This window comes from Coccinella septempunctata, chromosome 6, assembly GCF_907165205.1.
Source record: "Coccinella septempunctata chromosome 6, icCocSept1.1, whole genome shotgun sequence".
In the NCBI taxonomy this organism is placed as follows: Eukaryota; Metazoa; Arthropoda; class Insecta; order Coleoptera; family Coccinellidae; genus Coccinella; species Coccinella septempunctata.
The window spans coordinates 17,548,825-17,561,822 of record NC_058194.1 but is presented as its reverse complement, the minus strand read 5'-3'; the positions used below and the strand labels follow the sequence as shown (position 1 = coordinate 17,561,822).

The 12,998-nt window shown below is 35.6% G+C and overlaps 1 protein-coding gene across 2 annotated transcripts; it reads right to left on the bottom strand.

Moving 5' to 3' along the window:
* Positions 1-513: 513 nt before the first annotated feature.
* LOC123315227 lies at positions 514-12,693 on the bottom strand. Of its 2 annotated transcripts, XM_044900838.1 has the most exons (5): positions 12,578-12,693; positions 12,120-12,491; positions 11,937-12,067; positions 11,624-11,817; positions 7,227-7,366 (listed from the first exon to the last, which is right to left on the bottom strand). In XM_044900838.1, the coding sequence occupies exons 1-4, from the start codon at positions 12,689-12,691 to the stop codon at positions 11,667-11,669; spliced, it is 768 nt and encodes a 255-aa protein (XP_044756773.1). In that variant the 5' UTR covers positions 12,692-12,693; the 3' UTR covers positions 7,227-7,366; positions 11,624-11,666. The 2 variants fall into 2 exon arrangements, with proteins under 2 accessions (XP_044756774.1, XP_044756773.1); XM_044900839.1 differs by lacking the exons at positions 11,937-12,067; positions 12,120-12,491; positions 12,578-12,693 and adding exons at positions 514-729; positions 6,055-6,185 and having other exon boundaries at positions 6,998-7,366; positions 11,624-11,760.
* Between the last annotated feature and the right edge of the window lie 305 nt (positions 12,694-12,998).

Sequence of the window (12,998 nt, the reverse complement as noted above, 5' to 3'; positions counted from 1 at the left end):
AACGATGTAATCGATGTTCATATATTTCTAATTGACTAAATGCCAATGTTTTGTGGAGAACATTTCATATGCGGACCTTGGAGGCAGCAAAAATATATAAAGGAATCAAGAATATTGATATCCGGTAGGGACATCTTTTGAATTCACAAACAATAACGAGAAGATATACATATTTCCATGTTACTAGGCATGGAAAATTATTTTCAAAGGATCGGAATGAATCGATCAATGCCAATTTAAGACAGGATATTTTTGAATGAAACATTTCAACTCTTGTGCTCCAAATCACCTTGTTTTGTTGTTATGTCGAAATATCGCATCGATGCTTTGTGTGGATCCTTCTTTTTACAATGTGTTAAATATTCCTATATTACATTTATTCTAGAGTTAGTAATGCGATTTATTAATGAAAATTGTCGAAGCTAGGTTATATATTTCGTCATAATATTTGATGAATGATTTTCTAACTCTTAAAAAATTTAAATATGCATAGAATAGGTAGGTATTTCCCTTTATTATGGAGCAGCACATACTTATTTGTATAGTTTTCCTTCTCTCAGCAATGCCTCAATTTTCTTGATTGGTAAATGGGGGTTAGTGTCAACATAAACCCTGGCGGTAAAATGAGGTGGGGGTGGTTCACAAACTGGCTGCCAATCTGCCCCTACGTAGGCACAGTACGGAAGTTCGTATGAACGATGCATTCTGTATTTCTCGCAAACTTTATGGCTGCAAGAAGAAATAACTCGGTTAGCATATTTGGAGCGATGCAATCTTCTTTTCACTCGAATTTTATTCAATGCATAATTGACGTCCTTCAGAAGCGTGAAAATTACTTTTGCGTCCATTACACTACCGACAATAGGTATTGTATCCAAGATTAAGGATCTATGTAATCTTGGTAGACTTAGAATTATTAAATTGTAATGAGCAAAAATCATGTGACCATGAGCGTCGTTTGGAATTAAGCATGACAGATCAATTGCTTGAACAAGAAAATGATCGAAGGTTTAAAACCTTCGAGAAATACGTAAGAAATCATAGAACCTAGTGAACAACATATTTTGCCTAGTTGAAAAAACAATCAAATTAAAAAAAAACGCTTGGAAATCGAGACGTCCTTCAACTTGAATCGAGATCCACTATAGTTTCCCGTTTTTATACGGACACATCCCTTTAGGGTTTCAGTAGAGGTTCCGTAAGATATCTCTTCGGTCCATCAGTCCTATTTCAGTGAGAACTTCACTCAATTTTTTATGTTGTATTCTTTCTTATAATCAACTTAACACTCATAAAGTTTGCTTTGGACTTCCATATATCTCTCCGCAGTTAGCGTCAAACCCAAGATATTTGTTCTCCTTCTTCCTGTTCCACCGTATTGGGATTTGTCGGGATAATCGTCAAATTTTTCATTCATTCTGTTGACTATCCGCATAACTATGTTTGATATGTGGCTCATCAAGCATATATAGTCCATTCAAGAATGATTGACATCCCAGTAGGTCTTGAAAATCCAGACGCAGCTTAATATCTGATCACAAAATATCTTCAATAATTTCTGTAGTTTCACTGACAGAACAGAAATATGCCAATATAACCTAGAGAAGTATTTGAAAAGAAGAAATACTTGAATTCAGAGCTTATTAATCAGCATTCAAAATTGAAACAATTTGTACGATTAAATTAAGAACATAAATAGCAGGACAAAATTCAAATTATCGTCGGTCAGTGCATAGATTCACACATAATAGGACTATAGATCACTGTTTATTCACATTACCAACCTGAATTCCGCAAAACAAAATCTCAACTCATGAGCTATTACCAACTTATTCGATTTTCCATAGCCACCCGAGATGTCAATCATTCTTGAATGGACTATAGCTCTGGTTTTGGTATAAACTTGGATTTCGACTAATCGTCCAGCATTGCTCTGAATTCATAAATACTATTGAAAAATTGAGTCAATACTTTAATGGCACTGTCGCTCAAGTGTTAAGAGTGCTCTGCTGTTATTTGATCTTCTTCTGGTGATTGTTGGTTTTTATTTTCCTAATAGCTTTAATGATCTCGTCCCTAAGTATGGACAACCCGTCTCCTCTGTGCACTTTTGGACACTCCTTTCTTCTCCTCTCATCGCCGAACAATTCCATCAAATATTTATCCCTATAGCCTTGGCTACTGGGTTCCAGTTCTATTCTATTTTGTTCGTCTGTGATTACTTACAGAGGTTGTGGTTTCCATAAACCTGAAACTTCTTTTATTTTCTGGTGTAGTTCTCTGTCCTCATGTTGGGCTTTCAGTTGTTCCATTTCATTATAGTTTTTCTGTAGTCAGTTTTATTTTGCTTCTGTTATTTCTCGATCTACCTGTTTATATTTATGTTCGTTTTGTTCTTGAATTTGCTTCTTGCACCCATTAATTTAAGTATTTCGTTTTTCATCCAATGTTTGTTGGGACTTTCTTTCTTATTTTTTGTTCGGTTGCTTCCCAGAGTGTGTTTTTCCATGTCTCCTGTACACTGTCTGTCGTATTTGTGCTGCATAATATTGCACTCTTTGGCAATAAATGGGCATCGACCCGTTTCTCGTCAGTTCTTTCTTGTTATGATCGAAGATGCTCATACTACACGTGACTTTGATTTCGTTTGTGGAATTTCCTTCAATTTGATTCTCATGGTGACCACTACCGAGTTCTAGTCAGAACTTATGTCGCAACTACCACGATAGTATCTATAGAAACTCTCCTTTGATGTTTGCACGGCTGATAACTGGCTTTTAAAGGTCTGCAGTCAATCTGCTGTCTTCTGGGTGGAAACCAAGAGTTGCAATAATAGTTTTTGCGTTTAGTTTCAAATATTAAAGTTATATTCAAGATCTTGCCGAATCTGGGCTTTACAAAGTAAAGGATCTGAAATGTTCCTAGCTTTGAAGAAATCCCATCTTACTTCCGAAAGGTTGTCCCACCAACACACATTTCAAATTATTAAACTGATACTCATACTACTGAATCGAATCTAACCTCAACTGATGATAATTTGGTTGATGAGTATATTCGTTATAAAAATCATGCGAATCATCTTCCGATGGAAGATAATAATCGAACTATTGCTGCAGTTCAATCAAATGTTTTATACTTATCTACTCTTTACGGTTAGACGGTAGCCGTAACTCGCCCTATATTGGGGTCGAAACCGACCTCATTCGCTTTTGATTAAACCTAGTTCAGAGTTTTATGGCGCTAAGTTCGTGGCCCTAATTCGCCCTATAAGTTAGCGACACAGAATAATGTTAATCAAGCCACTAATTTGGGTACGAGTTTAGGCATACATATAACGAAATAATACCTTCGTCGACTACATGTTTTGAAGGTAGAGATTAAATATTCGTTAGGCTAGGAGCTCAATCTATATAAATATATTCTGGCAACAATGATCATGCTTCTGCCGAGGGTACCGAAATTTCAACTCTTTCCGTAACCGCGTAACCTAAAAGCAAAAATATTCAACGTTGCTCCGGTTCTCAGTTAGTAGTTCTGACTCAACTAATGAAATCAGGGTGAGGGAGAGGTTTTCCACGTTCTATCTGGATTGAATGAAAATAACGGTGCTGGGCCTGATCGCTTGTAAGGGAAAGTCGGGTAGTACCGGACATAATAGGAAAAAACAATAAAACATAAATTTATTCTCGAATTTTTCCAACAAACTTAGTTTGAAATGATTAATCCAAATATACATCACATGTCCTGAAAAGGTACAAACATACACTTCATAAAATAAACATACATCGTTCAAAGAAAATAAAGTGAACATTTTGAATTTCTTCAAGACTAGCGGGTGACATCGGACACGAAAAAAAAATTTATATGCTGCTGAAAAAAGCTTAAGTTCAACAATAATCACACCTTCAATACGTTTGACCCTTTTCTACGTCAGAGCATCCTTCATAGACCAATCCAACCTTGGTTGTCTCTGCCCACAACACTGGATCCAGTCTTCTTCGAAACATGCATGGCTAATGAGAAAATGAATTTCCTGCTCTCGTGTTCTTTCGTTTGGATGAAAATTTTAGTTTCTGTTTTTTTTTCAATTAGTTTCGAAACATTTTGATTTAAACTTTCGTTCAAATTTTTTTTACTCCTCTAGCCTCACTTTCATTTTTCTCTTCCAAGTCATTCATAATAGAGTGCAAGTGAGCACTTTTTTCAAGTATTTTTTTAACTATTCTGTGTTCTGCAGCATTCGGAACTGGCAAGATTTCTTCGAGATTATTACAAACATTTTTTTGATGAATTCGTTCATCAAAAATAATTTCCTTTTGACCATTGGTTTCTAACTTTGGTGGATTGTGCTGAGCATAAAGTATCTTGTTCGTTGATCTTTTTTGGAGTATTCTGGTTTGAGGAGATTTTCTAGAACCTAATGACATGGCATTTTTATAACAAAATATTGAAATTATTTTTGTCCGGTCATGCTCGACATGCTTGTGTCCGGTGACACCCGACATGCACCTTGAAATCAATTAGTCATTTACTGGGGAGATATTTGAAATGCAGGGTATTTTTGTACACGTTTTCATTCTCACTACTCATTAGCACTTTGCCTAGGAGACCATCTGAAAACCTACCAATCAAGAGAAGAGAGGCCTTGAAGTTTATTCTGTCCATGTGTCAATCACAATAAATCACAATTTAACGTTTATTTCCTAAACGGTTAAAAATATCCAGGTCAACTGAAGATATTTTTGCGCTTGCATAGAATCAATTTGTTTGGCCATTCAAAGGAGGGAATAAAATGATAAATCCAAGAGTACGATGAATGTCCGGTGATACTCGCTGTCCGGTGCTATCCGACTTTCCCCTAATCTGTTTTTGTGTGTGGTTGTACTGAATCGTTTTGTATTATGTTTAATCTCTTTTTCAGACAGTATGTGAAGAAGTGGAATAAAGCATAGTATTATTATTTTATTCCGACTCCTAAAACCGGCCACGACGGTCGATGAGGAAAACTCTATAGTTTTCTTGCAGTAGGTCATAGGACCTACTACTATACTATAGAGTATATAGTTCGATATTTTAAATAGTCTTGAGCTTTTCGTTCGTGGTAAGACCTTCGAGTTAGATAAGCTCTTGATAATACCCGAACCAAATGATTTCATGCCCAGCAGGTAAACTGTTCTTAACACTGTCGAATATTCTTGAAGTGGTTGATTGTCCAGTCAAATCGAGGTTTCGCCTCGAAATGAAAGAAAATAAGCTGGAAACTCATATACACTTTATTAAAGTTGTCTCAAAAGTGTCATAAAATCTAGTGTCTGCGTCGTTAGTTATTCAAGGTCAAAGGTCAAAAAAAAGTTTTTGCGCTCTCCGCCTTTTATCACAAAAACGGTTGACCGTATGAAAAAGGGGCCTGGACAAAATTTGTCGCAAATCGCATTCTCTACAACTTTGACGACAACTGTTAACATCGTTGGAGCCACAGAAACCGATATAATCGGGAGATTTTTTTTAATATTTGACCGTGAATAATCTACGAAGCAGACACGAGATTCAATGAGACTTTTGAGATAACTTTTAACGCAAAAATTGTGGTCTATACGAGATTCCAGCTCATAATCTCTCATTTTGAGGTTGACTCATATTTTATAATAACTTTACTGGACTATGATACCCATGTCCAGGTTGTTTCTGTATTATCATACTTTCTTGATTGATCAGTTGAGTGCAACTTGTGCTTCGTCTTCTTATGTGAATAAAATCTAAAATTATAGTCGTCCACGGGTATCAGAATCAGGGTTCTCTATTATTTTTGGCGTGCTCCATGGGTCTCTTCTTGGACGTATTACTTTAATAATTCATATGAACGATATCAGGACTTGTTTCATGTTACACATGATGAAACTCATATATTGACTGAAAACGTAAAATTGGAGATGTTGTTTCATTTTTCCTCACTATATGCTAAAATTTTAGTGGTTTTTGTCTCATCCAAACTGCAGCTATGACGAAAAAAGAAGGTAGCCGAATTTCCTGAGTAAACCTCACAGATATACTCACAGATATTCATTTGTTGATATTATCCTGAAAATGTTGTAACCACAATCCGATGCAATGTTTCTTGATGCTGTTATTAAATGCCATGGAATACATTGTTTCCTCTCTTCTCTTTTGACAAACATAAACTGTATCTGAAATGATCAGAAAAATCAGTTTAATAATATCTCTAACCACTAGCTCAACCACCTGACATTCGGGTAATGATAGATAGATGATTTTCATGAATGGGAAATGAAAGAATTCAATGTGAGTCAAAGTCTTCAAGACTATAATAATAAAAATAAAATCTTCAACAAATTCCACTTTTTATCGAGAAGTCGATTTCAATGAGAATTGAAGGAATTGATAACAACAATCAGGTTCATTGAGAAACCCCATTGATATTAGTCGAGAATAGTTATAATAATAGTAGAAAATTCATGTATGAGATTGGATTTCTCAAATATTTACTTCAGTACAATGTAATCTTTCAAAGGTACACACCCCAATGAATGAATATATCACTAACAATAGAGAGATATCATAAATATCTGGTAAACAACAATTTTAGATTCGAAATAGCCATTTGATCATTTTCAACCTTTATTCACCTAACTTATGCACTTATGCAAACGCGAAGCTTAATATTTATTGCTACATATATCTAATTGCTTTTCACAGGAATGAAGTACCAAGGAAATACTAATCACAAAATTGCTATCACAAGAAAACTAAAACGACGGGTTCGGCTTATTGCTTTAGTAAAGTGAAATCCCACCACATCCACAAGAAAATGTAAGAATAAGAAAAGCCATGTTCACAACCCGGTTCACAAGATGGGCTTTTCAAGATCCCATTTTTCGAAGGGATATGTTCCTCCATATTATGTACTTATAATCTATCAAAATGCCGAAACAATGACAAAAGACAAATAAAATAAGAATGTAAATTCTCAAAAACTTACATCAAATATTTTCTGAACGTTGTAGTATTTCCACAGGTCGTGTGCTCTCATAAGATGAGCTCTCATATGCAGGATATGTTTCCCTTTAGAACATAAGGTACAGGCCAATCTATCTAGCAAGTTTGGATCCCATGGATTTGTCGTTCGATTTATCGATGCTGCTATAAGTTCTCCGGAGTATTTACACTTGACCACCACCGACAAATTTTCGTCTAGGGCAGTGTATGCTAGTTCATCGAGCTTGGGATCGCAGCGAAATTTCAAGGAAAAACTGACAGGCTCATCTGGATAGAAGGATCTGTACATTTCCCTGACGATGATGTCATATTCATGGGGCTTAGCTTTGCCGATGAGGAACTGAGGTTCAGCCTAAATGAATTTAAAAGAAGAGAATGATTGGATGAAAAAAGCACTTCATTGAATTTCTTGAAATATGAAACATTTTCAAACAGAGAAATTCTTAACTTCTGAACTGAAAAATATGGAGAAATTATTGAGAATTATCTCATATTTTTGAGATCTGCATTGAATTTGAATTCATTGTAATTACAGTAATAAATGTCTGTGATAACATTGCGTTTTTGAATTAACTAAACCATGGATTTTCCAGATTCATTTTGAAGTTTCATTGACCAAGTATTCCATTAATTTTGTGGTCGATTATTTGAAAGGAATTATTGAAAACAATAATTGTGCATACAAATGGGCCCTTATGACATTTTTAGGATTTGATAAATTTTTTCTTATCAACTGAGTGTCATCTATATTATTTCATTGGATGAGCAGAAACATCATCGAAAAGTCTAGGTAGAAAAACAAGAGTAGATTGAACACCGGGTAAATTCAATTCTTCATATTACCTATAAATATTTCAAGGGAATAGGTCCCAAAACTAATTCTTGAGAGGCTCCGTTATTACTCAATTTCTGTTCGATGTACATCATAATATTGAGGTTATTCAAAGTGAATGCAAAAGTACATGAAAATCAGCCTAAGAATCAAACCCTTATAATAAATTAACAGGTGTGAATAGGTATTTTCTGCAAAATATTTCCCCATTGTCTTTGCAATCTCATTAGAATACTTCTATTTCGTGTAAAATGTTTTCATATACAGATATTTCATCAAATATGGTGATAGGTTTGGGGAAAAAATTCATTATTATTCGTGAAAATCAAAACTTTATGTGATATGCATTTGTTCTGTTCTTAATTTAATTTCAAAAGCAGTTTCATAATGCCTCTATCCTTGGTTACTATTGCTGAAAAGTTCTGGTCATCTTCTCTGGATGTCAATTTCCTATAATAAAGGGAATTTTACAATTCAAGAAAAACATTGACGACAGGTCCACGATATTGTTGATGCATCAAAACTCGTCGTTGTCCTGATGGAAAACATTTCTTTTCGTGAATTCTTGGTGTTTTAGGTCAATCGCTAGCTCAAAGCAGTCCAGTTAGTGACAGTGGAAATCGAATGCACAGTTCAAGGTGCATCTTATTCTGAATCAAAAATACCTCGAAGTTATCGATGAAACTAAAAATACACTTCATTTTCTATTAGAGTATCTGGACCATATGCACCTTGCATTTTTGCATTCGTCAAAATTTGTAAACTATGCCGATTGTCCTGTTTGTCAACTTCCATTTTCAACAAACTGCAACTGAATGGACCAGACAAAAACGAACAAGAAAAGATTGAAAAACAATACCTGCTTACCTCGGGTTTCAGCAGACGGTCAAGAAAAAAATTTCTTCTGATTTGTGGAATCAATGTCCTATTTTCACGAAGGATTTTGTTAGCGAATAAACCGAAAAAGGAGCACATTATCACTGAAAATTTGGACTTACACAAATGTCACTTATATGACACAATCAAATGATACAACAAGATATCCTTCAAATGAAAAGTGATTAACGACAGGAGGACATAATGCTTTTTTGGTCTTAGTTCATCTGTATTAACTAACGTTTCCTTTTCATATACCAGAGCTGCCGCTGTTTTCGACATAGGTACATGACTCGAAATCATATGAGGAAATATAGCAATATTGAAAATATTGAACCAATGTAATATGCAATATATTTTTATAATAAAGCTCTAATAAAAACGTGTCTACACAACTAGAGTAGGACGTTTTCAGAAATTATGTAGAATGTACTATATCTATTTTCGCTTTCACAAACTTCTGATTCACTCCAATGGTTATGCATGTATGTTCGATTCTCAGAATGAAATCACTGAACCTCTTACTTCGTAATAGATTGAAAAATTTCGATTTTGAATAAGTGAAGGAGTATATACCATATCCATGTATGTAATAACATCATTAAAGCATCGGATACGGTAATAATATAAAACACCTACCTTGCAATTTTCAGTAAAATTTTTTTTATGTGGTGATGATCTAGATAACTACATCAAAATTATCGAATTATTGTGGCCTAAGGTTGATGAAAATGTAGAATTAGCACTAAGAACTGAATAACTTAATTTCCACTACGATGACTTAGTATATTTTTCCTCAACTGAAGATTTTATTACGATAGCGAAACACGTGCAGTAGAAATAATAAAAATCCCCATCGCAGCCCTCGAAAGATTATGTGAGAGCATATAAACTTTTTTTGCAGAGAACTGTCGAGGAACATTTTACAATGTACTTTCAACCGAATGCCAACTGTCCGCTTTATAGGTAATTGTATTATATTTTGCTGCAGGGCCGTAAACTAGATTAATTACTTTTCTATTTGGTCATTTTCTGTAATACACATTTTCTGTAATCCGCGACCTGACGTAGCAAGCTTATTTGTAATTCTTATTCTCAAAACATGTCTACTTAGTGATTGTCGTATGACAATCAATAAAGGTGGAACAAGATGTGGTACATTTCATTGGACAGATTTGCAGTGCAGTATATTGTGGAACAATCGTTATTCTGAATAAACAAACATTTCTTCAGATTTCAACGGTTGTGGAAATTAAATGGTGTAGATATAATCTCTGACTATCTTCTTCTTCTACGTGCGGTGCCTTACTGGGCTGAACTGAGGCCTAGTGACCCATTGTTCGTCTGCTTGTAGTTGGAGAGACTCAAATCCTGAGACCCGCTGACAAAAACGCCACAAGTCCATGGGCGCCCGCAGAAATTTTTCTCAGGGGGGGCAAAATATCATCTACGATTAGTTTTACTGAAAGAAAAATTTCTCTAACGGAGTCTATCAGAATCTCAGGGGGGGCCGTGGTCCCCCCTGCCCCCCCCCCTGCGGGCGCCCATGCACAAGTCAACAGAGGAGTCCCTCTCACCATAGGAATTGTGGGTGTTGGGTTTCCTAGATGTATCATCCTTAACTCTCCAAGGTTGCTACAGATGAACAGAATATGTTCAACTGTTTCATCAGTGCTCCTGTACCAGCGGCACAGGGAACAGCCAGTCAGTCCCATTCTATTTAAGTGTTTATTAAACAAATGGCCAGTCATTGCTCCAGTCACTAGACTCAGTTGTTTCCTCTCAAGAGCCAGGAGTTTTTTGACCTCAAGTACAGAGGACGCTCTCTCAATAAGAAGCCTAGACTGCCTGATACTATTTCTCATGCTCCATTCAGAGAAAAATTTTCTGTCTAGCCATCTATTAAAGAAGTTCTTGACAGATGTACGACAGATAGGCAGCGTCGGTACTGGACCAACAAAAGCTGAGCGGGCTGGTGCGCCGGACACCAGATATCTTTAACAATGTTATCAGAGCCTAGCTCCTGCAGAGCCTCCCTGCATTCTTCTACTAGGTGTGAGTAAACCCTTCCCTCAGAAAAAGATTTCAGGGTTCCTTGACTGTCACAACAAATATAGATGTGTTTACAGGAGTACCCTCTGCGGGATATTCTCCAGTGTGCAGGCCAGAACAGCATACAGTTCATCCTGCACTTTGGAACAATTCTTCCCTAGGGGGTTGGACAGATTGAAACGAGATCCCACAATTCCCACTCCAGTCTCTGTGGGCATCACCTCTGACTATAGTTTTTCATTTAAACTTTTTTGAATGCTTGGAAGAATTTTTTTGAATTCTAGCATTATTTCCCTAGCTTGAATTTTCTAAACAATTTAAATTAATGTGGTTTGCTGGCGCTTAGTTTCACTGTTATTCGTTGAGAGGGAAGGTGAAATATTTGTTCTCTTCATTTCGCGCCTGGTTTGGCTTATCTTTCTTTGTTTCGCTCGTTGATTTTCTACCTCTTAAAAAGTTTTGCGAACCTGTATACTCGAATTGGGAATAAGAAGAAGTCAAATATATTGTGAAAGAAATCTACACCGTTTGGAAAAAAAAAGGTGAAATGGAACGAAAATGGCTGAATTTTTCAGCGGTTTTACAACTATAACTACCAATGAATAGGTACAATTGATAGTTGTTTCGACAGCATATCCGGATAGCCTTCGGAAAATGTTATTGTTCTGATAGTTCACATTTCCCAGAAACTAAGTGACAATATCTACTGACCCGCTTCCATCTGTGTGCAAACTAAAAATATGAAAATACCTATATTCAGTTCAATATGATAGTTTTTGAATTGTCAAAAGATGAAGAGATTCTTCTAGACTAGACTTACATATTGAGAGCGATCAATTGAATACTTACATGCATCAAATATTTTCCTCATTTTTTGTTAATCTTATTTTTTTTATTTTTTTGCACCTAACTTCATTATGTAAACTTTTACGCCGGTGTGTGGTTTCGGAACTTTAAACACTGGTTGTCTATCTGCATCAAGGTAGGAATCGTAAGGAATTTCTAAGATAGATTCCATATTCAATTTTTCACAAATTCGAGCCCTGAAAATAAATCCACAATGATTATGTCGTTTCGAGAGTAGTGAAATGGTATTTTGTCGCTGCGAAAATTGAAGGGAAAGCATGAAATATTTCATTTAGTGGACAAATTAAAAATTTACGTGTAGAAACTGGTAGCATCTACGCGCAGAATGCTGAAGCCTTTACTGGCTGCAATATTTTTAGACTCTTTCACAAGCCTTGTTGCAATTCCCAAGTTTTGAGAATTTTCTGCCACTCCCAAATTTGCTATCTGGAACAGGAGAAAATCAGGCCATCTATTAAAAAAATGCAGTGTATTTCACCTCAAAAACCTCATGTACTTTATATTTATCGAAAATATTTGGAGCTCTTTCAAGGAAAGCGTAGAATCGAAGCACTTTCCTAAGATTGGGACACTGAACAGAATGTGCAATTTTGTCAACTAAATCTGCATCCCAAGGGCTTGTTTTCTCGTTAATTGCCACCCCCATTATATTTCCTGTATTCTTGCATTTCGCAATTAAGGAGTAACCCTGCGACAAATTTAAAAGTATACGGTCCATTAGTATCGAACAGCTGGTTATACCAAGAGATTTACAGGTCGGTTCATTGGGTATGTATTCCTTCTTCATGAATTTGAGAACGTCATTGTAATCATTGTGCGTCGGAGGAACTATGACGATGGTGTGTTGATTCTGAAAAATTCTTAATTCAACTTTATTTTGCTATAGTCAAAAGAGTTCTTTGCCTCGCAGGCTCTTTGAAAACGCTATATGAGCACCTTTTTCTTATTTGATTTTACTGCTGTTCTGATAGCTGATGTTATGAGGGATCTGCTGAATATAAGTTGGAATGATTTACTAAAATTTTGCATGATGATGGTTTTGACTGACATGAATACCGAGTGTCAGATTATTTCGTGAATGTGGAACATAAAACAATTGACAGAATGGTGATGTGTTCACAACATGAAACAAGATGACAATAGTAGGAATGTAATGCCTTTGAAATGGCGAAACAGAAAAATTGTTTGAATCATACATCTTGATATATTTTACTGAAATCTGTTGTTTTATGCTAAACTTTATTACTGCATCGATTAATTAAAAGGCTAAAATGAAAAAATTATCAGCATTTAAAAAAAAAACGAAATTGAACATCGGAACAAGAGATTCAAATCTGTATATCTAGTATATGTAGAT